This window comes from Manis javanica, chromosome 13 (genome assembly GCF_040802235.1).
Source record: "Manis javanica isolate MJ-LG chromosome 13, MJ_LKY, whole genome shotgun sequence".
Classification (NCBI taxonomy): Eukaryota; Metazoa; Chordata; class Mammalia; order Pholidota; family Manidae; genus Manis; species Manis javanica.
The window spans coordinates 116,034-140,232 of NC_133168.1; the positions used below are offsets into that span (position 1 = coordinate 116,034).

The following is a 24,199-nucleotide window of genomic DNA, read 5'->3' on the forward strand; positions in this document are numbered from 1 at the left end:
AGCGCGACTTACGGCCGCGCCTCCCGGTCCGAGGCGCAGTTGGGGCCCCGGCGGGTGCGGGAGCGGGTGCGGGCTCCCCGGGGCGGGCCCCCCGCGCCGCACGATGACTCAGTCGGTGGTGGTCCAGGGTAGGCTGCGCCGCGCGGGTGGGCGCCGGGTCGCCGCGGGGCCGAGCGGCCTGGGCCGCGCCTGATGCCCGTTCTTTTTCCTGTCTCCCTGATCGCAGTCGGCCAGTGCGGAAACCAGATCGGCCGCTGCTTCTGGGACCGCGCGCTGCGGGAGCACGCGGCGGTCAACCAGGTGCGGCCGCGCCGCCCCGAGACCCCGCGCGTTCCCGGGGCTCAGCCAGCGAGGAGCAGGAACTGCCCCGCTCGAGCTTTAGCTGGCCGAGAAAAGTTGTACGGGATCTCGTTAAAAAGCACATTCTGTTTAGGTGTGTGTGGGCGTTAGACGCACACGGCTGAACACCGGCCGGAAGCCTGAGTCTGGAGCTGACCAAATTCTCGGTCTCATCTTTATCAGGGTTCTTGTGAAGAGGGATGAGATAGTGTATCTGAAAGTTCTCTATAAAATAGCTAACGTGTGATATTAGATTCCTTAGTAAACAGCTTTTAAAATGATCACCAAGAATCCAGAGAAAGCTTCATTAGATGCGTCCGTTCTTCAACACTGTTGAACTTAATACAGATCTCGTGGCGTTTACCCCTCTCTAGATTGAAAAAAATCACTCTAAGCAGTTTTATGATAATTTGCTTTTTCTTATCATAACCACATACCAGCAATTACAGTACTGTAGGATTATTAAATTGAAAGGATTTCATTTGGGGAAGAGGCAAAACTTGATCAATTGTATGTTTTTTTTCTTTTTAGAAAGGAATTTATGATGAGGCAATAAGCAGCTTCTTTAGAAATGTGGACACCAGGTAAGATTAAATTAAAGTCTACCGCATAGCATAGAAATGATTCTTTTCATGTCAACACCTTGGGAGACAGTTCCTCAAAGGACAGTAAAACGTTGGTAACTGTAAAGTTGTCTAGCTTTTTTGTTTTTCTCATTATGGAAGCATATTTATTATTATTATTCCTCAATATCCTCATTTCATTATGCAGAGCAGGAAACAAGTTTCCTTTAAAGGCCATATTAAGGAACAAAAAAACCTTCAGTAAACCTTTTAACTTGACCTTGAAATAAAGTTTTACTAAATGACTGCTGAAAACTGAGGGGTTTTGCATTCAGTAATGGCTAACTTTTGAGAGAAAAATACAGTGTTTACATTTGTGGTCAGGAATATTTGCCCTGCAGAGTGGAATGTGCTAAAAAGGAGAAAAGCAGTACTTATTGGATTACTTTTGTTTATTTAATAAAGAGCATATGTAAGAATCTTTTTTCTGACAGAGCAATTTGACATTCAAGGTAATCTGTAAGCTTTTAATATTAAATCATTAAGTTCAGGCAGTTAACAAAATACTTAATAAAACTAACCTGTGCTGGCCTTGAACTGAAAAATACATATTTAATACTCAGTTTTAATCTAATTCAATAAAAATTTCAGTTCTAATTTGAATTGGTTGGGTGTTTGAGGCAGTTATCTCCTAGGGAAGGCTAATTATTATTAGTCCCCACTTCTTGGTGGATTCCAGAGTTTAACCCTAAGGCTTGCAAACTCAGAAACTTTATTGACACCTTGAACATAGGTCCAGTGCCCTTCAGTGCAGGCAGATAAATCAAAGAGGATGGAAAATTAAAAAGCAGAAAGCTAATGTAGTAATTGACATTAGGAAGTATAACTCAAAAAAGGCTAGATAACTCATTTTCCTTCCAAAGCACATTGTCTTATGTAGGAAATCTACCTGAAAAGCTAAGTCATAGAAGGTTGCTTGGTGACTATGGCATCAGACCAAGGGAAGTTAGGTGCATACCTTAATAACTGGTATCATTTTATTATGTGGAGACATCTGTCATAGAGACTGGTTTCCCCCTTGTTTTCAGACTAGAACATCCTCTCCCATAAATAACATGAAGAGACCCAAGTTTGCCTATGCATTACTTGCTTTTAGGTGCTTTTTCCCTCTAACTAAATTCCACTCCTATCCCCTCTATTCTGAGATGACCCATGAGCGTTACATGGTTGAGACACAACCTAAGAGCTGTTCGACTGTTATTAAAGTGACTTTACATAACTATGGTACTCCCATCTGTTCTGTTTTGCTTTAACCTGAGAGCATTCTTTTCCCAGCATCAAGTTTGGGACCAAGGGGATAGGGGCTTGGCATCTTGTTCTTCTTTCCTTATACCATCAATACATGCAGCATCTGTTCCGCTAATATAAAAAACCTTATTCAAAACCAAGAGCACATCTTTGTGTACACTTCTATATCTACTTGAGGAAATGATCATACCTTTTTCATGGCATTGCTGGAAATTTACCTATCCCAGGGGTTGGCAAACCTTTTCTGTAAAGGACCAGATGGTAAATATTGTAGGTTTTGTGAACCATAGGTCTGTATCCCCTCTACTTTGTTGTTACAGCATAAGTGCAGAAATAGTGCATAAAACAGTGGGCATGGCTGTATTAGAATAAAACTTTATTTGGGAAAATATGCAGATGGTCACATTTGGCCCAAGGACTATAGTTTAGCAACCTGACCTATAGCATCATTTGCACGCAGTTCAGCATCTGTTCACGTATTCTGTCTTTTTGTAACCTCTGTTGACCTGTATGCTGTGGTTGGTCACAGGTGTAGTTACTTTGGTATCTTACGTTCAGTGTGAAATTCTAGGAACTGCCTTAGGTACTCGGTGATAGGTAACAGTTTCATCAGTTGAAGTTTGGCTACAACAGGAAACCTCATTAATGATGGCTTAATAAAAGTCATATAAAGAAACCTGGAAACCGCATTTTCTAGGTTTGTAGAAGTGGCTTAAAGACCAAGATACAGTCTATCATTTCATTATTGTCAGCGTGTTAGCTTCTTATGTTCATGTTTATTATTTAGTAACAATAAAATGTCAGCCTCCACTCCAGAAGTCACATCCATATTCATGTTCAAGGTAGGAAAAAGGAGTAACAGACCCCCAAATGCATCTGGTCATTTTTATCAGAAAAGCTTCCCAGACTACCTCCCTTTTATCTCTTCCCAAACTGGAATATATGACCAGCCCTAACGACAAAGAAAGCCAGAAGTAAGTACCTTACTTTTCTAGCCTGCTGGGAAGTAAGCAGGGGAGGAGCTGGGGAACAGCTCCTCCTTTGTTGACTTTTGTGTCTGCCTCACTTGGACTACTTAAAGTAGCTTTATTGTATAAATGGTAGTTAACTTTATTACCTGATAGTACTGTGAGCCATGAAAGATCTTACATCCTTTTCTCATTTTTTATTTTTCAGAGTGGTTGGTGATGGTGGCAGTATTTGCAAGGGGAGAATTTGTTCTTTAAAAGCACGAGTAAGATACATACACCTGGATTCTTACGTTGCATGTGTTTGTAAAATTACTATACTTCTGTAACTATCATGACAGTAAAATCTTAACTTCTCAAATTTCCAAAAAAAGTGTTTACTAAAGCACATTTAATGTAAATATAACTGAGCAAACATTTGTGTCTTCCTGAAACTTGAGGTGGAAAATTTTGTGCTTAAAGTCAAAACACTGCATATTTAGCATATTTTTTCTAAATGTTTTCAGGGAAGTATGTGTCCAGATAAATAATAACAAAAGGAGCTTTCTTAACTGTAAGCCTGAAATACCAATGAAGGTTAATTTTTTGTTTGGAGATAATGGAAGATTTATATGCATCAGAGTTACTACTACCAATACAAAGCATGGACCCAGCCACATAATGAATATATACCATAAACATTTAAGACCTGAATAAAAGTACTTTGCCTCAGTAGCCTATATTTAGTCTCAATCTCATTCCAACACTTCTCTTCTGTGATTCTTTATAACAAACTTTTGTTGATCAGTAATCCTTGTTGCAAAAACACAGGCAGTTTAGATGCTATGAAAGTGAGACAGTAAATATCAGACCTGGAGTGTAGTGGCTGAATGGAGAGCAAGTGTTGTGGTAACTGGGAACCACCTCCTTGTATCCATGACCTCTGATGTCCTTGGAAAACAAAATTTAGAGTAGAGAATATATGCTTGTAGGCTATTGGGATGAAATATACTCCATGCCGTGGAGTGCAGTAACATTCCAGTGCAAATCTTACTCAGAGAAAAAGAAATTTTAACATTTCCTAGACCATTACCAATTTGAGCTCCTTCTTACCACCAAATCAGTGAGCAAGGTGGGAGGTAAAGGAAAACACTATTTGTAAAAAATAAATCAGTATTGCTGTAGCCTTTGACTTTTGTTCTAGAAAGTACTATTCCATTTCTCCCGAGGAGTCTTGGTGTCACGTGGCTATTGCTCATTGATGAGTCTAGGTTGCCAGATAACTTGGTGGTTGGGATCTTCCACTGTGCAGTATCTTAGGTTAACAGGCAAATACTCAGATTTTGTAAATCATGCATTACAATTAAGGGAAAGCTGAGGCCTAAAAGCTGTCACCAGTGGCTCTGGAAGAAAATAATAAACAACAAATCCTCAAACAGTTGTGACTCCAGACTTTGGATGGCTAAGTGAGGAACCCAGAAAAATTCCTCCTAATTTTAATTAATTTTCAAGGGAAAAATAAATCAAAGGCTTGATGTGACTAAGGAAAGATGGGTAGAGTCATACCTTCCAATATATAACTGGGTATGTAATTACAGTGCTAATGCTAAGTGACAGTGAGGGATGATGCTATCAAATCTGACTACAGGAGCTACTGAATGTCACTTTGTATTCTGCATGTTGCTTCCCTCACCAGATTGCAGGGTAATTGAGGATGTGCCTTAAATGTTTCATCTTCCACAAATCACCTCAATAAATCTAATTTATTGAGGCAGTACAAGCTAATTATTTTTATAATCTTTCACAATGTGTAGTGCTACAATTTGCCCATACGGTGAAAGTCCCTCTTATGTGATTGATTAGGTATTGAAGGCAGTATTCAAGGTAAAAATTGTATATTATCAAAAATATCTTTGAAAATCCCTACAATTGCCAGTAGATAACCTTATGTAGTCCTGTGTATGTAAAGTGTATATGTATAGATTGCTGCATATTAAAAAGCACATTGTAAAACATAATTTCATAATCTAATGTACTGCTATAATATACTATGTGATGTACTATCATACATTTAGAAGCACTTTTCTAATATACTGTGTAATAATAATAAAGTGCCAGCTTACACTAGTCTAACTAACTGTTCCAATGACCGAGTTCACAGACTCTAAGTGGACATAAATCGTAACCCCACCATAGTCAGTGCTCTGTGAATGTCCGACTTGACTGCGTCTCTTCGGTAGGCAGTACGACACAGTTTGGTGGTCAAAGAATGAAGATTCTACAGCTGGCCTAGCCAGTGTGGATCTCAGCTTTACCACTTAGCAGCTCTGTGATCACAGCCAAGTCATTAACTTCCTAGGCCTCAGTTTCTTCATCTGTAAAGTGGGGGGTAATTAAAGTGCCTGTGCATGAGGTCGTAAGGATTAAATGGGTGAAACATTTAAAGCAGGCAGGACAGAGGCATGCACGTAGTGCTTAACATTGCCATTGCATGGTCACAAGGACTGAAAAAGCACATAAGCCAAGCACTTTCTCTGTGACATGGAGCCAAAGAGTTAATAGCTTTGTAGTGTTCACTAAGGTTACTTCAGGTATTTTTTCAGCTTTGCTTTTTTGTTATTTACCAATTTACTTTACTTTTTCACACTTCTTCCTCACTGTAAAGTATGACACTGGGAGTAGCGGACTTATGATCCACTGCTGGGTGATCCCTACTTATATTTTGCTGTATTTCCCTCCAATCTTCTAATTTTCTTTCCATGGTTAGTATTATGCTTTATATTCTCATTTTCTTCTTAGTAATAGAAGTTACCACCCGTGTCAGCAAAGACTGTGGTAATGAGTTAGATCGTTTCCTGTGGGGGGGACCCTGCTGACACGGTTGTCATCCGTCCAGTGCTTTTGTTCTGCAAAGAGTAGTAAGTTCACCGATGTGGACTGGGCAGCTGTGGGCAGCGGCTCCTGAGCAGCACAGTCGTCCCTAGTGAGCAGCAACTTTAAGTACGCTACATTTATTGTGAATTTTTTTCTGATTAAGGTTATCTTGTAGATTTCTGAGACCTCATTCTCAAGAAATTTAGTCACATAGGCACATGAATAAAAGAATTGTTAGAAAATCAGTTGAGGGGATTATTCAGTTCCCCACTTGGTATTTTGAGGATAAGAGTTTAGAATCCATCCTTTGGTTGGATTCCACCTTTTGAGCAGTGAAATTATTTTGTAATTACTATATATTCTACATAAAGATTCAAATAAAGATTTGATTAAGCCCAACGTATAAAAAGAACCATGCAACTTTTAACTCATAAATTCATTGACACAGTGACTAAAGAAAATATGCTAATGAAATTGTTTTTCTCTTTCTCAGGCCGTCTTGATTGACATGGAGGAAGGGGTAGTAAATGAAATTCTGCAGGGACCGCTGAGAGACATATTTGATAGCAGGCAGCTCATCACTGACATTTCTGGCTCAGGGAATAACTGGTGAGAATATGCTGAATGTAAAAACTGAAGGTTATCTGAACAAAATGAGCCATCTTTCCTGCATTCTAATTAGGTACTGTTGGCATGAAAGCAAGATAGAACTGGCCGTTCCTGACTCTAGGCCTTTCAGCCCATCATCTTTTCCTTGATTAGTGGTGGTGGTGCACAATTCTTGGAAGCCACCTGTATCCTAATGACTTTTTTTTTTTTTTTTTTAGAAAAAGATGAATCATGAAATGTTAGTTTACTAAATTCCTCGTTGTAATTGTAAGTGATTCTTGCATAATACTAAATAGTGACTTTTTTTTTATATACTGCTCTCTCAGCAGTATTATTTGACTCTTCAAGTTCTCCAGTCAGTCAGATATAATAGATTTCATACAGACATGCAAGCCAGACAAGTGTCCCAGCATTCAAGCTCACCTTCTTCTCCTTAATAGGAAACAGCACCAAAAATGGTAATTTAAAATTTTACATTGACTTTTTTTGCTTTTTTTTAAAATTAAGTGGTTCCTTGTTATTTGCAAATCTAATATTTATTATTTTAGCTACTTGTAGTCAGCCCCTCAGGTTCATAATGTGTAGTGATAACGTAATTTTACTAAAGCATGAATGTGAATCTTGTCTTCAGGGAGACTCATTTAAGGAGAACTACTTACTAAATAAGTGACTCCACCTGACCACTGCCTGGCTTTCTCTACTTGTTGTATAATTTATTCTATAACTTTTGAGTTACACCTAACTGCATATTGGGGCGATATCATTCTTATTTTTTAATTCATCATAATGATACCTGCAAATCTGGGCAACCAAAAAAGGCTTGCAGAATATTAGTTTTCTGTGTGCCACTTCATCTAATAATAACATGATATGACCAATGTTTTTTTCATATTGTAAGTAATCAAAATAGGTTAGTTTAAAAATTTTTGTCTTCCTAGTTCACCATTCCACTTTTTCATGAATAAAATTCACTGCAATCAGTTTAAATGGAGATGAGGAAAACCCATGTAACTGAAATACTGTTTTGTGTAATTATACCATAAGAGAAAAATAAGACAAATTGAGGAAACCATAAATATCCATTGATAATGAGCTATCTCAGCAGAATATTTGAGGATAATAAGTATATATGTTAAATTTCTGCCTAGTATTTTTGAGCGTTAATACAATTTATTGATATGAAGCAAGAATAGAATTTACTTAACACAGTAAAAATACTTAAATTCAAGTTTTTCTATAATCTTTCCATTTAGATCAGAAATAATAAAATTTTGAAATAACAAATGCAAGGATTTATTTTTAATCTATATTCTTTTTTCCAGGGCTGTGGGTCACAAAATTTTTGGCAGTCTTTATCAAGAACAGATTCTAGAGAAACTCAGAAAGTCGGCAGAGCAATGTGATTGTTTGCAGTGTTTTTTCATAATACATTCCATGGGAGGAGGTAACGTTGTTCCCTCATTTGCCCATAACTGTGTGAAAGCGAAAGTAGGAATTCATTTTGCAAATGTCTTGTCTCAGAACTATGCTCGGTAAAGGAGAACTGTTAAGAGTTTGTGTGTTTATGAGTGTATGTACCTAACAGCTTTGTTGCTTTTTATCACTATTGCCATTTTTTAAAATTAAGCCCTTTTAAAACTAAATATAACTGAATCTGAAAAAAATTTTTTCTTCTACCTTGAGTTTCTTTTACAAACTTTCCAGCTACATTGTAGAATATGTGAGCTTTTTGGGAATGCTAACTTCCTCCCAAGATTTTGCTTATGCAGTCCTGTATCCTAACTAGAACTAAGTATTTCTGTCATGTTCATTAGGTGCACTTGCAAAAGAGTATCAGTGCTGTTTCTTTGACCAAGTTGAAACCTCTTGTGTCTGACAAGAGAAATAAGTAAAAGACGTCCTTTTAGTCACTCCCCTGAATCATTACCTACATGGAAACTAATTGCCCTGAACTCGAATAAATGGTCTGCATTGCACTCCTTCCAGGGAAGCCTGCACCTTGTAAGGGAAATATTTCAGCCCCAGTGTTCCATGATACAGAAATAGATCATATTTTGCTAATTTCAAAAAAGGATCAGCCAATTGTAAAAGAAAAATTTGCCATGCTCTTTTTCTCCAAACTGAGATTAATGTTGACTTTATATTCAGCAGGTTATATGCAATTGATTTTTTATACAAATCTATTACTAGTATGATAGCATTTTAAAATTACAGTTACAATTTCTGTATAGCCATGCCTTTAGAAGACCACCATAATCATTAAATTACAAAACAAATTTTCTTTATACTAATATAATTTGCAAGTTTGAATACATTTTCCAAAAAAACAAACCAACTTCATTTATAGTTTATTGTAGTGCCTTTTTTAATCCCTATATACTCAAAATCTCAGATTATGCTTTATTCATAATTCACTGAAAATGGCAAAAATAATTTAAATAATACTGAAAGTTAAATATAAAGGTCTCCTTTCCCACATCTAATCCCTAGGTTCTCTTCACAGGCAATCAAGTTTGCCAATGTCTATCCTGTCCGACATTTTCTATGCCTGTTAAAAATGTGTGTGTATATTTTCACATAAATGAAATCATGAAATTCATATTATTCTGTAACTTTTTCACTTTATATCTTTCATGAATGTCTTTCAATCTCAGCTATTTCATAGAATTCAATTGTGTGAATATATAGTTTAAATCAGTTCCTCATTGGTATGTGTTAAATTGTTTATGATGTATAGTTATTACACATAATCCCCAGTGAAAATCTACTGCACCAATCTATGTTCATTCATGCAATGTTAGCTATAGGCAATATTGCTAGAAAGGAAAGTGAGACCAAAGAATATATGTATTTTAAATTTTGACTGATATTACTAAATGTCAACCTACGTTACTGCACCAATCCATATTAGCAACAATTTATAAGAGTTTATTCCCCACAGTGTCACCAATATTGAGTATTATGACATGTAAGTCTGTCAAAATTATATTTAGTTTGCATTACTTAGAAGGTTGAGCATCCTCACATCTTTTTGCCATTTGATTATGAGTTACATATTTACATCCTTTCCCCATTTTTCTGTTGCATTATTCATATTTTTTTGTTTGATTTGTGAGATCTTTCCATCAACTATGTTGAATATTTTTTTCTTAGTTTGCCTTTTTTAAAATTTATGCTATATATCCATAAGTATGTATATATATATATAAATTTTGTTTATTTTTAATGGAATAAACACTCTTCTGCAATGGCTTATTTTTAAAATGCATAGAAAGTTTTCACTGAAGGTTAAAAACAAGGAAAAAATATCCCTTTCATCTTAGTATTTTTAACATAGCCTTTTAATAATAATCTCTAGGGGTTAGAGCACTGGATTTTAAACTTATTTTTCCCATTTTTTTCATCATCCAGTTTTTTATTGGAATACAACGAAAAACCATTAGAATGGTTTCGGGCATACAGCATAGTGATTTGGCGATTATGTACTTTCCTAAATGCTCACCACTATAAGTGTAGTTACTATTTGTCAACATACAATGGTATTACAGTATTATTCCTTATGCTATACTTTTATCTCTGTGACTAATCTGTTTATAATTGGGAGTTTGTACCTCTTTAGCCCCTTCACCTATTTCACCCACCCCTGCTCCCCACCTCCCCTATGGCAACCGTCTGTTCTCTGTTTATGAATCTATATAAACTTTTTAAAAAATGAGAACAGCAAAAAAATACATTTCACATCACAACCCAACATCTACAAACACACAAACTGGGAAAAACACTCAGGAAACCTTACTCAGCCATGCTGCATTGGACACAGCGATGCTTCCTTTGTTTGATTTAAGAAAAGAAAATACTGGTCCTAATCTAGCAGTTTCACAACCCAGAGTTTGAAAAACACCAGGTTAGAGGATTCCAGTTTCTCTAAGTTCTTAAAAACTTCTGAGTTTATGTAAACGTACCTCTGTGTCAGAAAGCTATGTGAGTGGGACTCCCAGAGTTTCTGCTTTTTAAAAAGACAGTGAAACAGTTTCCCATTTGAAAATTTTGTACATTCAAGGTGGTCACGCTTAATTTTAAATGACTTTAACTCAGGGCTTAAGTTGCTTCATGTCTTAATAGTTCTTCATTACTAAGGTCGTGTGTGTACATATATATATATATACACATACATACACTACACCAAAATGTCAAGATAGTTTGGTTTTAAGTTGCTTAACATCAAGTGTAGGCTAAGTACTGACTTGAATTCTTCACTCTTCAGTAAGTTCTTTTGACATCACATAGATGTAACTTAAATGTGAAAAAAAGTAAAATACAGAAAGCCCTCCCAGCCTCACAGTGAGACCCAGAAACGGAATTCAGGACTTTAAGCCTCACTACCTTTGTCGGCTTCATTTCCATATCTGATATTAGATTAGCTAATACATAATCACAGGAATATGTCATATTCTGAACCATTTATGCTGTTTTCTTTCTGAAATCTTAATCCTTAGGAACAGGATCTGGACTCGGCACATTTCTTTTAAAGGTGCTTGAGGATGAATTCCCAGAAGTTTACAGATTCGTGACTTCAGTTTATCCTTCAGGTGAAGATGATGTCATAACGTCGCCTTATAATAGCATCTTGGCCATGAAGGAACTTAGCGAGCATGCACACTGTGTGTTGCCCATTGACAACCAAGTAAGAAATGGCATTGAAATTTATGTAAATTATGTATGTAATTTATGTCTTGTTAATGCTATGTGTCTCTATGAAATACCTTTTCACTTTTCAACCTTCCCATCTAAGAGAAAAAATAAGTTCGAATTGTCTTTCTCCTTTTCTTCCTGGTAGAATGTCATCTGTGTCCACTTTCCTTAATAGCTTTTCTCCCAATGTTTTCCCCTTAAAAGTCCTTATTTGACATCATTAGCAAAATTGACCTTATGGTGAATTCTGGCAAGTCGGGTACAACTATAAAGCCAGCCAGTCTGGTGACTTCAAGCACTGGGACGTTTAAAAAGCGGCAGAAGCCATTTGATGCGATGAACAACATCGTGGCAAACCTGCTGCTCAGCCTGACAAGGTAACCCTGCTGGCAGTGTGCTCAGCACAGTTCAGAAGCCACTGTGGTGTGGGTGGTGCTTTGCCATACCATTTGCTGCTTATTCTAAGCTAGGAGCTTCTTCTTATTTTATTTTGTCTAGTGTTTTCAGATCTTGGAGTGACAGACCAGAATTCTAATTCTGGTCTCTCCATACAAGCATTTCCCCAGGTGTAGTCCACAGAATACTAATAGGCATTAATGATAAAAGATGTGCTGGTGAGTACCAGCTAATCTAAACATTCTCATTAGTTGGTCTAAAGTATTTCCTGGAATTTGATCTGAAAGATTGCTTTGGCATTATTATATTCCAAATTATAGAGCATAGTAAACAGACCCTTGAGGAATTTGGTAAAGTTTACAGAATACTTAATTATTGCATATGTTAAATTATTGCATATGTTATAATTGCAGATGCATATTGCATACTGCATGTTAAACCCAATCTAAAGTATGTTTTAAGATATTTTTATATGTTTAATGAGCAGCTGAAAGAGTGTATTGGTTATACTTCGGGTTATCCAGAAATAAGAATTGCTATATAGATGTTGTGTTATATTTTAATTATCTTTACACGATACATGTTCATGATTGTAAGTTTCGCTAATATAGAAAAGAGCATATATTCTCTACTGAAGAACAGTGTATGAAAGGATTTCAGAATGCCTTCTAAATAAAGTTACAAAGTGTATAGTTTAAAATTAAATTTTGTTCTCATGCTTTAAATTTTTTAGCTCTGCCAGGTTTGAGGGGTCCCTTAATATGGACCTTAATGAAATCAGCATGAATTTAGTTCCTTTCCCTCAACTGCATTATCTGGTGTCAAGCCTAACACCTCTGTATACACTGGCAGATGTGAACATTCCTCCTCGAAGGTAAGGCATAGTAACTTCATTCAAGTTACTTGAGAACTTGAAATATTAAAAAAAAAAAATCTTTGAGAGAAAAGTTCGTAATAATTCTAGTTATTTTCTTCATGAGAAACATAAAATACAATTGATAACAGCCATTTTTCCATTATACGAATGCTGCTTTACTTAGAAGTCATTGTTTAAAAATGTTAATGTTAAACTATTTGAAATGTCTAATAACTAAATTTTTAAGCTTAAGAAATGAAGGTATGATTTTTATTGAAAAAGATTCACAGGCTTTTAAGTCTGACAACTTTAAGTCTGAATCCTAGTTATATTACTTCATAGCTACAAGACCGTGGGCAGGTGACAAACTTCTCGTTTGGTTTAACTCATCTGTAAAAATGAGAGTCAGAGCACCCATGTCACACACTTTTTGGGTGTTAAGTTAGAGTATCTTTTAAAGCTGTTGTCACAGCCCTGCACTAGAAAGCTTTCAGGGGTTACTCTGTATGGCACTTTATATGTCATTTCCAGAAAACTTTGTTTTGTAACCATCTGTCATTTTAAAGCATAAAACATATATTGATTTACTTTACAAATGTAGTTGAAAGATATTCTTCACATATACAGTGACACAGAGCTTGGAAAGGTCACACTGCCACTCACAGTTGGCTGGGGGACAAGCTCCAGTCAGATTCCAAAAGAGCAAAGTATGTAATGGTAAAGTAAAACCTAGATTAAAGGTCTCGTCTGTAATTAGTTTTGGTGAGATGACAGTGCTGCTCTGAGGGGCTATCACGGTGATACCCCGTTTCCTGCTGAACCCTTGGAAAACCTAACTAAGCATTTTATGTGCACAGATGCTCTTTTCCTTTTTCTTCTTTAAAGGTGGAAAAAATGAGGCCATGACATTTATATCTTCCTGTAAAAAGACAAAAACAGATGGCCTCCATTTCTCTTTAATCCTTGCCTTTTTTTTTTTGGTGTTACCCACATTCTTAAATGCTCAACCCATCTAATGCAGTTACTGTTTGTCAGCATAGAAAGACATTACAGAAGCATTGACTATTCACTTAAAAATCTCCCTTTTCCAGGAACACCTACAGAGTTTCAGATTGCATAGGCGAGCCAAACATTGCCCTTTTAATTAAGAATTGACCTCTTAATTATTCTTAACTAATTTACGATAAATTCTACAAAGTAATCTTAATGTAGGCTTTTAATTAGTTTTGACAGTTCAGAGGTAGATAACTGTACTGATCAAAGTAATGACAATTTCAGAAATCCGTACTACCCAGAGCTCACGAATGGCACTTTCGTATCTTCCAGAAATCACCAATATATTGCAGAGCTTCTTATTCCATTAAAAACAGAAGATATTGTATGATTTCCTCCCTTCTCATATTTGTCATCAAGGTTGCTTGGATAAGTGATAGCTGAGATTTAGAACTTAGTATTTGTGTGTCGAGTTTATATAGATATATAAACTTACTAATAGATGACTATCTTTTCATTTTATAGTTACACATAGAAAAATAACATTTTGTATAAACAGTGACTCGTGTTTCTAGGTTGGATCAGATGTTTTCCGATGCCTTTAGTAAAGATCACCAGCTAATGCAGGCTGACCCCAAACACAGTCTTTACCTCGCCTGTGCCCTCATGGTTAGAGGAAATGTACAGATCTCAGATCTTCGCAGAAATATCGAAAGGTTTGATTCTATGTTTTTCAAGATGTGTTGTGTACTGCGTGTAGTAGTGTAGCACGGTAGTCAGGGCAGCCCCTCTCTACATTCAGGTAATGCCACTTCAAGTGTGACAGGCAAGCTACTTAGCCTCTGAGCCTCATTTTCTCAAGTGGAAAATAAGAATAATAGTAGTTATTTATGAGTATTGAACGTTTTATTTTCTGAAAGTTCAGAATATGTAACTGCTGTTCCTGTAATCACCACCAGTGCTACCCCTGCACTGCGCTAAGTTTGTTTTACTGTTTACTGATGGTCTATTTTTAGGAAAACTGCTCTATTGAATTACAAAGTAAGGAGAATTACGCTTTCTCTTTTTTTCATCCCGATTTCTAACGTTACGGAATCTGTTCCTGGCTTTTTGTATCCCCAGTCACAGCCGACGTACTGTCCTCCTCCTCAGAGTTCAGACTGTACCACGATACTGCCGACAATAAAAATAGCTTACATCATAGACTAAGCAATTGGAATAGTACAGCCAGTAACATCCTGCTTTCACTAATGTGGTCTGCCCCAAAATGGCAAGTGTTTTTAGTACCTTAATTCTTACCTTTGAGTTTTTTATCTCAGATTAAAACCTTCTCTGCCATTTGTCTCCTGGAACCCCGACGGCTGGAAGACCAGCCTGTGTCCAGTGCCGCCCGTGGGCCACTCCCACTCACTGTTAGCCTTAGCAAATAACACTTGCGTGAGGACTGCCTTCATAGAACTGAGAGCGCGATTCATGAGGCTCTACAAGAAAAAGGTAATTATCAGTATACCTTCCCAACTACATGTGTGCATGCTAATCACACAGTTACAACCCTGCCTGCCATGTTCATTGTACTGATTATCACTGAAGAGGATAGGACTACTCAGACTATCTCAATGAGAAATCTCATAAATTTGTATGATTTGAGTCCTCATTTCTCTTGTAAAGTTGAGTGAACTATCATTTTAATGAAGAATATTTACATTATAGGATAGTAGTATGTATTACATTTCTTGAAAATGGTCAACATTATCCAGTTTTTTATTTATAGGCTCATCTTCATCACTATCTACAAGTTGAAGGGATGGAAGAAAGCTGTTTCACAGAAGCTGTGTCCTCTTTATCAACACTCATACAGGAATATAACCAACTGGATGACACAAAAAGCATGCCTATAGAAGATTTACCTAGACTGACCATAGCTATGTGACAACAGAAATCCAGAAATAGTTTTTACTTTTTCTTAATTTCATATTGTTTTTTGGTCACCTTACCTTTCTTGTGATTCAGAAAGCCCAGTTTGTGTTTTTTGTTTTAGGAAGTATTTTTTTCTAAAAGAATGGTTTCCATGTAATCATAATTTTCTTATGTTGCCAGTATGTGAAATGAGTGAAGTCCTAGTATCTTCTTCAGACATTTGTCTTCAGGAAGTTCCCCTTTTCTAAAATTGAGAGAATAGAGTTCTTCAACATTTTGCTTTATTTATCATCTTGTATTTAGGCATATTTTATAGTGACAATTGTGTCTTCAATAAAAATCTTATACAGATGTATATTTATGTTTATTGATAATTTATGTTTTCATACTCTATGTATGAGTCAAGAATTCTGATTCTTCGAAAGTATGTACAGGTTGTAGAACACAATATAAATACTTGTCTGTGTATCCAGGAACGTCCAGGACAGGTTTTATGACAACTATTGAGACTTTCTTCTTGGTTAACAGCTTGTTTGCACCCAGAAGAATAAAAAAATTTACATTTAACATGTATTTGTATTAAATTACTTTACCAATATAATGCTTTCTTTTAAATCAAACCAGTTGATTTTTTAATAATGTCCATATTTTTAATTAATGCTACTTATTGTTTGCTAGTCACCATTTACACAAGCAAACAACATTAGTAAGCATGATACTTTCTTTCAACTTTGCAGTAAATCTACAATCTAGTCAAAGTGTTTCAGTTACTATAATTTCATTTTATTTCTTTAAGATTAATTTATCCTTAATCACAATTTGTATTTCAAATCCATAGGTGGGTTTATCATTTAAGGAAGTAATTTTTAGGAACAGTTTATTTTCAAGCCAAAACAATCTGTTGTATGGTTTCTTCATTGTTATGTTTTTTAAGTTTCTTTTAAAAGTAAGTATACTGCTCTTGGTCTTTATCTTGGAAAGATAATTTTTTACAGTACTGGTATAAAAACTTTTAGATTACAGTTATCAACAGTGGCCCAAAGAGTTATCTTTTCTCCTTCCAAAAGATACCTTCTAAATCAATATTTAGGATAGGGAAATGGAAATTATAAATATATTTATTGTTTAATCTTATTACTATTTAAGGTTTAAAACAGACTCTTGGTCACCCTATAATGATTATCTGAAAAGAGCCTAGGCTACATATCAAAGTAGAGATAAAGTTTTAAAAATGTAAGCTTTTCACATATCTTCAACAAAGTATTCCAGATTATTTTATAGAATAAAATGTTTCCTTGTGAATTGTATGATTTTTCCATTATGTATATGGAATATATAGAATCAAGTATCTGCATTATACAGGTATAAGATACATTTTAAAATAAACATTCAATTTTAAGGTTTTCAAATTTACATACATTTTTAGAACTTTCTAAAAGCTTCTAATGCCTTTAATACAGTCATCTGAAAATACGTAGGCATTCTTACTGTTTTAAACCAATAAAGTAGATTTATCACCTTTTAAACCCATTCTAAATTTTTTTATATAATGACATGGTTGCAAAACAACTTTTCCCACATATGCGTAGTTTCATAGGATTTTAAGCTCAGAAAATATATCTCCTGGATCTCTGCAGTTTCTCTGACATACACAAGATGTAATCCACAGCATGTTCCAGTTAAATGACCCTTCATTTGGGCATTCAAATTGAACAGTTACCATTTTAGACTTATTAGGGACACAGCATCTCTTATCCAAGCATATCCCACAGAAAGTGGGTTTGTAACTCTGAGTGCTTGAGCATCCTGAAAAGACAAATTTTTCAGCCTTCAAGAGCTGGAAAGTGGGTTGGCACGTTTTTCCTTTGGGGATCTGAAAAGATACGTAAGTTATTTTTAAAGTTTGATTATAATAGTTTAGGAAAGTGATCTTAATAGAACATTTTATAACACAAACACAGGTAAAATAATTTTCAGGGCATTAATCGTAGCTGCTTAGTGACTTCAGCACCCTCTTTCCTACCTTTAAAATCCTCTCACCAGAGATCTGTCCTGCCTGTTCTTGTTCCACAATATTAGACTACTCTCAATGATTTTTGCTAGCTGCCTTTCGGTTAGTTCTACAATAAACGAAAATCTGTTCTGTTTAATATCAAGGGCCATGTCCTACCTAGCAAATTCCCTAACAGCTCAGTTTTGAGTGAATGAATAAATGAATGAATACCTTAATCCCTTTAAAATTGTATTGTCCTAATATGACACGTAATAACGGGCATGAGAAGGGTTTTGTAGTGTTTCTAAACTCACTCTTGAGGCCGTCATCTTGCCTCATTCTGGAAGCAGGACCAGCTCTGGTTATACGCAGCAATGTTATTCTATCACAATCCTTTGGCAAGTTTACTGTCTAAGCACAAAGCATTTTGAAAACGGTGTGGTTCTACCTACAAGTTGGTGATAAATAACTAAGGTCAGAACTCTTGAACAAAATGTGTTTTATAATTACGTAATAACCAAATTCTTATCCATTGCTTTGACTCTACTACATAAAGTGAACACAGGAAAAAGATGTCAGATCTGAGAAGGATCTACTCTTAGCATGGTAGGTAGTAGGGTGCCACAGCGCATCAGGCCTCTCAGGACCCACACTAGTAAGCTGTTCGGGTATCTAGAATGAACAGCTAACACTGCCTCTCTGCTTGGTAAAATTTTCCGCACAAAGTGCAGCTAACAAAGTAAGTATCTGCTTTCTCTGAGGTATTTTGACCTTGTGAGTTATAATGTGATTTTATAAGAACCACTGTCCATCTCTCTAAAACACATTCACATGCATTTTTCAGGAATCTCTTAATACTGAATTACAATGAAGTTAAATCTATTTATACTTCACCTTTACTATTTTTGATATCTTACTGTCACAAGGCTGAATATAACACAGTCTTTTCTCATTTCTCATTTCACAGTTGCTGTTCTCGTTGGTCACCCTGTTAGATATTCCCATCCCACAGGTCCTGGAGCAAGGTGTCCACTTTGTTGCTTGTACAAGACATTCTCTTTTCCAAATAAGTGGGAGATTCCTATAAGCTAAAGTAAAGGAGGGAAAGGACATGTGTAGACTTACATATATATACTCGTGTAGATAGAAAATTTTTAATCATGATTTTTAAGTTATTTGTTAATATATCTGAACCCTTATTTTTAGATAATGTAATTCAGAATAAAATAAGCCTATGGTCTAATTCAAAATTCTGTCCTTTTCCCACTCCCTGAATTGCCTTTCAGTCAAGTGTGACAGTCCTATTTCTTGGGAGGAATAAAATAGTTTCTTTGTATGAGTAAATGTGCCCATTAGCCTGTCCTCTGAGTACTAAACTTAAGTGTAAGTACTGGGTACTTGCCTTTTCTCTGGCTCTTACCTCATGCTTGATACCATTTCCAACAGTCAATGAAATAGACACAAGTAGGTTTAGGGAATTCAAGATATTAATCAGAACATTGTGGTCTAAATGTTAAATTTCATGACACATTAAAATCTAAAATACAAAGGTTGTATTTGAGAATTAGACTATTAAACCAGTTATTACTGCCCACAACCCCCACCCCGACCACCAACCAATCTATTTTTTTGGAAAACTCTACACTGAAATTGTCTAAATGATCATACACTAAGTCATGACAACTATGTAACCTGTTCTCTTCATTCAGCTTAATTTATATTCCCTATGGTATCAGGTCTGTGGTTATTATCCCCATTGGCTTAGCTATCTCAAGTCACTTAAAAAAAAAGACTGGGGCATGAATAGATGAGATGGATGGATCTCTGGTAGGTGGGTAGATAAATGGAGGCACCTCTGCTGCCTGGGCTTGGGAGAAACAAAGGGAAGGTGGTGAACACTGAGAATATAAAGGAGGGTATGATCTGACACCCCCTTGTCAACCCACTGGGAGCTCCTTGTTCTCATAAATAAATCTACCCCTTAGTTCATTTTAAGCAAACTGCATATTGGTTTACTGTCTTGGCATTTCCTTAAGGTTAATATGCATCCTAAAATGGATGCTTTGGGAATAAGGTTGGTGATTTGTGTCTGCAGTTGAACAGAGCAAAAGTGTGGCTACATTACTCCTAAAAGTCAATTTTTTAAACTCTAAAAGAGCCCCCAAATGCCTTCTTGATAGGAAATGTCAGTCCCTTTGAAGTACATGCTGTCTTTGTGTACAATGGCTACCGCTCTCAGTGTTATTGAGGCAGAACCTTGCATTTGCACAGACAACGGAGGGAGAGGAAGCAGAAATGTGAAGATACCTGGAAGGCAGGCAACAGTTTAAATACCTCAACGCAGGAAGCACATTAAAAGCCTTGCATGCATCTGCAATAAATAAAGGTATGTTAGATTATCATATTACCAATTACCCCACTTAAAGTTAAGCCAAGAGCTGCAGCTCAGGAATTTGTTTAACATTCATTAAAAAGAAAGAAAATGAGAAGAGATTTTTTAAAGTAGAAGTTCAGTGTTTGGTGAGCAGTGAGAAAGCATACAGGGTGTGATGTCACTGCATGCATCACGCCAACCGAGCAGAAGCCGGACTCCGACTGCAGACTGTCTGCAGTTAACTGAACATACAAATTACTACCACAAGTGTACCTGAAGTGTTTGTCACTGTGCTTAATTTTAAAAGCCAAACTCTTCTTTGGGCTCATAAATACAGTTTCACAGTTAAGCGGAGGATAGACATTAGGCTGGACGTATACTTTCTTTGAAACATCTAGACCTAAAATCTCATTTACAGAGAGCACTTTTAGAGATTCTGGTTTTTGGTAGTAAAGTTCTAACCACCAGGAATGACCATCTGACACCTGCGGCCAGGTTCCCAGCGAATCCACGGCAACTGCCGTAGCTACACCAGGAAGACCAACTTGAACTCGGCCCCAGGGCTCTCCAGGGGAGCCCACTGCCTGGGGAGGCTCATGCCTGGGCTCTGAGCACTCCCGCGGAGCCCCACAGATCCACTGCAGTTTTTACATATCTGAAACTCATTTCTCTGATTATAGTTCCTTTTATTACATTTCCACATAAGTGAACTTGAGAGTTTTTAGCACAATAAATACTCCTTCCATATTTCCATGGCACCTTTCATTCACTAAGACCTAAATTTCAAAAAAAGGCATTCTTGATTTTGGGTGAAAACAGAAATGTGAAAAATAACCAGGCATCAATATCAAGTCCTTCCTCAAGTGTGCTTTATTTACTGGTGTTTTTTTAAATTCTGTCCCTAGAATGCCCTGGCACTTAAGTCAGATGCTGGCTTAGAGAGGCCAGAGGTACAAGGCCTATGAACACACTGACTGAATCGCCAGGTGCTCAAGATGAGTGACAAAGTGTCTCACGACACATTCCTGACTACATTCACACCTCTGTAAGCCCATTTTACAATGCCTGTGTGTGTGTTATTTAGAGAAAGAGAGGTGGTAATCGCACAGCTTTATTTTCAGGGTGAATGAAAGGATACTTTTATATCACCAGTGTGCTATTTTTTGAGCAAATTCAAACCATTTCCTCAAATATTTTTAATCAGTAGCCTTCCATTTCTGCTTTTATCATGTAGAAAAGCTGCCTTTGAAAAGTTTGGGAACGGAGTGGTTCACACTTCTTACCCATAATGTAACAGTACAAATAAGAGTTTATCCAGGGTACATGTGAACAATATTTGGTGCATTTGTAGTAAGATTTGAAAAGAGTTTTTCTGACCTAGTAGAGCTTTTAATTTTAAATACTGGGATATTTTACTAGAAAGATCTAAAACATTACAGTTTACCTTTCAGATGCTTAGAATATACCTCCTGCGGCAGGGACTGAGTAAGTGACAGCCAACCTCACACTGACCACTGGCCAGAGGTATCTGCTGAGTGCGTGTCGCATGTAAAAGGAATGGGAAAGAAACCACAAGAAGTCACGCATGAAAAGCAGCTGTACTCAGGAGCACCTGGCATTCTTTTGTAGCTTGTTGAAAGCTGCCGTTGGAACGGTCTCAGGCCACAGTTCGATCGATCAGACTTCTTCCCACCTCTCGCCCCAGAGCAGGGACTGTCAGCCAGCTTCGGTATGAACAGAGGTGTGCATCCAATGGCCCCACTCACGCAGAGGCAGCTAAACAGGGGACTGGGCTGAAACTCTTGGCCGTTCCGGTAATGCACCCTGTTGAACTCACATCCCACAGCTACGAGGTCTGAAAAGAGATGCCAAAGAAGCCAGAACTGGTAGTCTGAGACTGCCCGTTACAAACCACAGAGGCAACAGCTATCCTATTTATGAAGTATAATTCCCAATTTCTTAGGCCCCACTTGGAAGGTCCTTCACAGTACCTTCACATGTAAAAGGTTGAGAATGACGCATCTGCGAAATGGTCACTTTCAGAATTCGGATCAAGTACGGGCCCTGTTCTGGAGTAAAGTTGATTTATAATCACTATGAGTAATGAATGGATAAAGAAGCTGTGGTATGTATACACAATGGAATATTATTTAGCCATAAGGAGAAAACAAATCCTACGATTTGCAACATGGATGGAGCTAAAGGGTAGTATGCTCAGGAACAAATCAGCAGCAGACTCAGAATCCAAGAAGGAACTAGAGGTTACCAAAGGGGAGGGGGAAAGGATTAAAGGGCATTATGATCAGCACACACAATTTAAGGGGGTCACACGGAAGGTGGTACAGCCCGGAGAAGACAAGTAGTGACTCTATAGCATCTTACTACGCTGGTGGACAGTGACTGTAATGAGGTGTGGGGGGAACTTGATAATATGGGTGAATGTAGTAACCACAATGTTGCTCATGTGAAACCTTCATTAGATTGTATGTCAATGATACCTTAATTAAAAAATAAAATAAGTAAAATCACTGTTAATATACTGGTGAGATAACGACTGTAAATCTGAGAGATGCCTGGTGGGTGGGGAGACCCAGGTTTCCCCACATGTCCAACAATAAGCCAGGACATATTCTTTGGAAGTTGAATAGATGAATGGCTGAAGAACTTGTACTCTTTAATAACTGTACTGCACAGCACCTGATTTTTTTGTTAAGATAATCGGAGGAAACTCACTTCCTCTGAGATGTATTCTTGACCCAGGTCAGCAGTTCTCAAAGTGTGGCCCCTTGCCAGTACCTGAGGCCCTTTCAGATCCTCAAGGTCAAAGCTCTTTTTCAGAAATCTAAGCCATGGCTGACTTTCCCACCGTGTTGGTTTTGCACTGATGGCACAAAGCATTGGTGGCTGAGACTGCTTCTGGCACCTTGGCGTCAGTCAAACTGTACAGGTCAGTCACTGTATTTTTCCTTGCCATGCACATGGACTTAGAAGAAGCTGTTTTACTTAAGAATGTCCCTGATGACAGTAAAAATGACTGATTGTATTAAATCTTAACTATCAAATACCTATCTTTTTAATATCCCATGTGACAACACATGAACTAAAATACAACATTTCGCTAAGTTCTGTACCGAGGGCAGTCATCACCTGAAGAAAAGCACTTGTGCTGGGGTCTGAGGTATAGGCCGGATTGGCCACCTCACTGGGAATTTCACCTGAGGAGGTGACTCACAGGTAAACCGTGGTCAGTCACACCTGAGTATCTGGCAGGCAACCTCCTGAACATCAGGAGCGGGCCTGGCACTTCAAGGGAAACAACAGAGTGTCTGTTGCCAATGATGGAATTCAAGGTGGCAAGCAAGAATTAGAGTCCTGGGTAACCTGTATCCGCCTTTGAGATCTTTACAGCCACCCAGTAGGTAGACTTTTCTGATGACACTGGTATTGATTTATATGACTTTGAAAAAATACTGCATAATTGAGGGTATCAACGTCTGAAACACCTACAAACCCTCGTTCTGCACGGACAGCCTCACGGTGACACGCAGGGACCGCACACCCGCAGGAGGGGAGGACCTGTTCCTGAGGGGAGACCTGGGTGTTTCAGTGCCACAGAATCTGACGACTCACAGATGTGGTTTCAGAGTCCATGATGGAGCTGCTTTTTAAGAAACTACCAGTTCAAGTTTTAATGTAATATCTAGTTTTAATGTCAAAAAAGATTATTTACAATTATCTGAAAAGTCTGTTAAAATATTCCTTCCTATTCCAATGGCATTACCTGTGTGAGTCTGGATTCCCTTCATATATTTCAACAGATTGAAACAGAAGCAGATGTGAAAATCTAGCAATCTTCAGTTAAGCTAGGCATTATTGAGATTTGCAAACGTAATGAAACAATTCCACTCTTACTAAATTTTTCTGTTTTGGGAAATAAATTTTTTTCATAACATTATTCCTGTTGATTAGCCATGGGTTTGTTATTTTTAAATGAATTAGTAAATATTTTAAAATTTCTAATCCATTCAATACTAACAGACATAAACAAAAGCTCTTTTGGTCCTCATTAATTTCTAGGACTAAAGAAGTCGTCTTCAGACCAGAAAGTTTAAAAACCATTGCTCCACATCATAGATTAGCACATTTTCTATAAAGGGCCAAAGATAAATATCTCAGCCTTTACAGACCACCAGTGTGTATTCTGACCACTGCGGACTTGCTATTGGAAAGCAGCCAAAGGCTGTATGGCACCGAGTGGGTGTGTTCCAGTAGAGCGTCCTTTACAGCAATGGGCTGTGAGCTAGATTAGCCTCTGGGGGACCAGTTTGTGACCCCAGT

General features: G+C 37.2%; 2 protein-coding genes across 7 annotated transcripts in view; one reads left to right on the plus strand and one right to left on the minus strand.

The window, feature by feature from the left end:
* TUBE1 (tubulin epsilon 1) lies at positions 1-15,849 on the plus strand. 3 transcript variants are annotated; one of them, XM_017658779.3, is made up of 12 exons: positions 1-128; positions 227-300; positions 871-923; positions 3,387-3,444; positions 6,525-6,640; positions 7,963-8,084; positions 11,137-11,324; positions 11,537-11,709; positions 12,462-12,602; positions 14,153-14,293; positions 14,897-15,071; positions 15,349-15,849. In XM_017658779.3, the coding sequence occupies exons 1-12, from the start codon at positions 104-106 to the stop codon at positions 15,505-15,507; spliced, it is 1,425 nt and encodes a 474-aa protein (XP_017514268.2). In that variant the 5' UTR covers positions 1-103; the 3' UTR covers positions 15,508-15,849. The 3 variants fall into 3 exon arrangements, with proteins under 3 accessions (XP_017514268.2, XP_017514269.2, XP_017514267.2); XM_017658778.3 differs by having other exon boundaries at positions 45-300; XM_017658780.3 differs by lacking the exon at positions 14,153-14,293 and having other exon boundaries at positions 42-300.
* The window catches only part of CCN6 (cellular communication network factor 6), a 14,777-nt gene continuing 4,360 nt past the window's right edge, over positions 13,783-24,199 (minus strand). Inside the window, exons 3-7 of one of the 4 annotated variants that reach the window (XR_005059728.2) lie at positions 21,474-21,716; positions 18,382-18,575; positions 17,215-17,367; positions 15,572-15,738; positions 13,783-15,058 (exon numbers count right to left, since the gene is read on the minus strand). Coding sequence is in view for 3 of the 4 variants with exons in the window: in XM_073220760.1 (XP_073076861.1) it covers positions 17,086-17,367; positions 18,382-18,575; positions 21,474-21,716 (719 nt within the window). In the remaining variant the exon portion in view is untranslated. Of the gene's footprint in view, positions 15,059-15,571; positions 15,739-15,758; positions 17,368-18,381; positions 18,576-19,794; positions 19,859-21,473; positions 21,717-24,199 lie in introns of those variants that run through there. The other 3 variants (XM_073220760.1, XM_037012322.2, XM_037012320.2) reach the window with 3 other exon arrangements.

Coding starts and splice junctions, on each gene's coding strand:
- TUBE1 (XM_017658778.3), top strand. CDS start 193: ATGCCCGTTCTTTTTCCTGTCTCCCTGATCGCAGTCGGCCAGTGCGGA. Junction 924..3,386: donor TTTAGAAATGTGGACACCAG/GTAAGATTAAAT, acceptor TTTATTTTTCAG/AGTGGTTGGTGATGGTGGCA. Junction 11,325..11,536: donor TGTTGCCCATTGACAACCAA/GTAAGAAATGGC, acceptor TCCCCTTAAAAG/TCCTTATTTGACATCATTAG.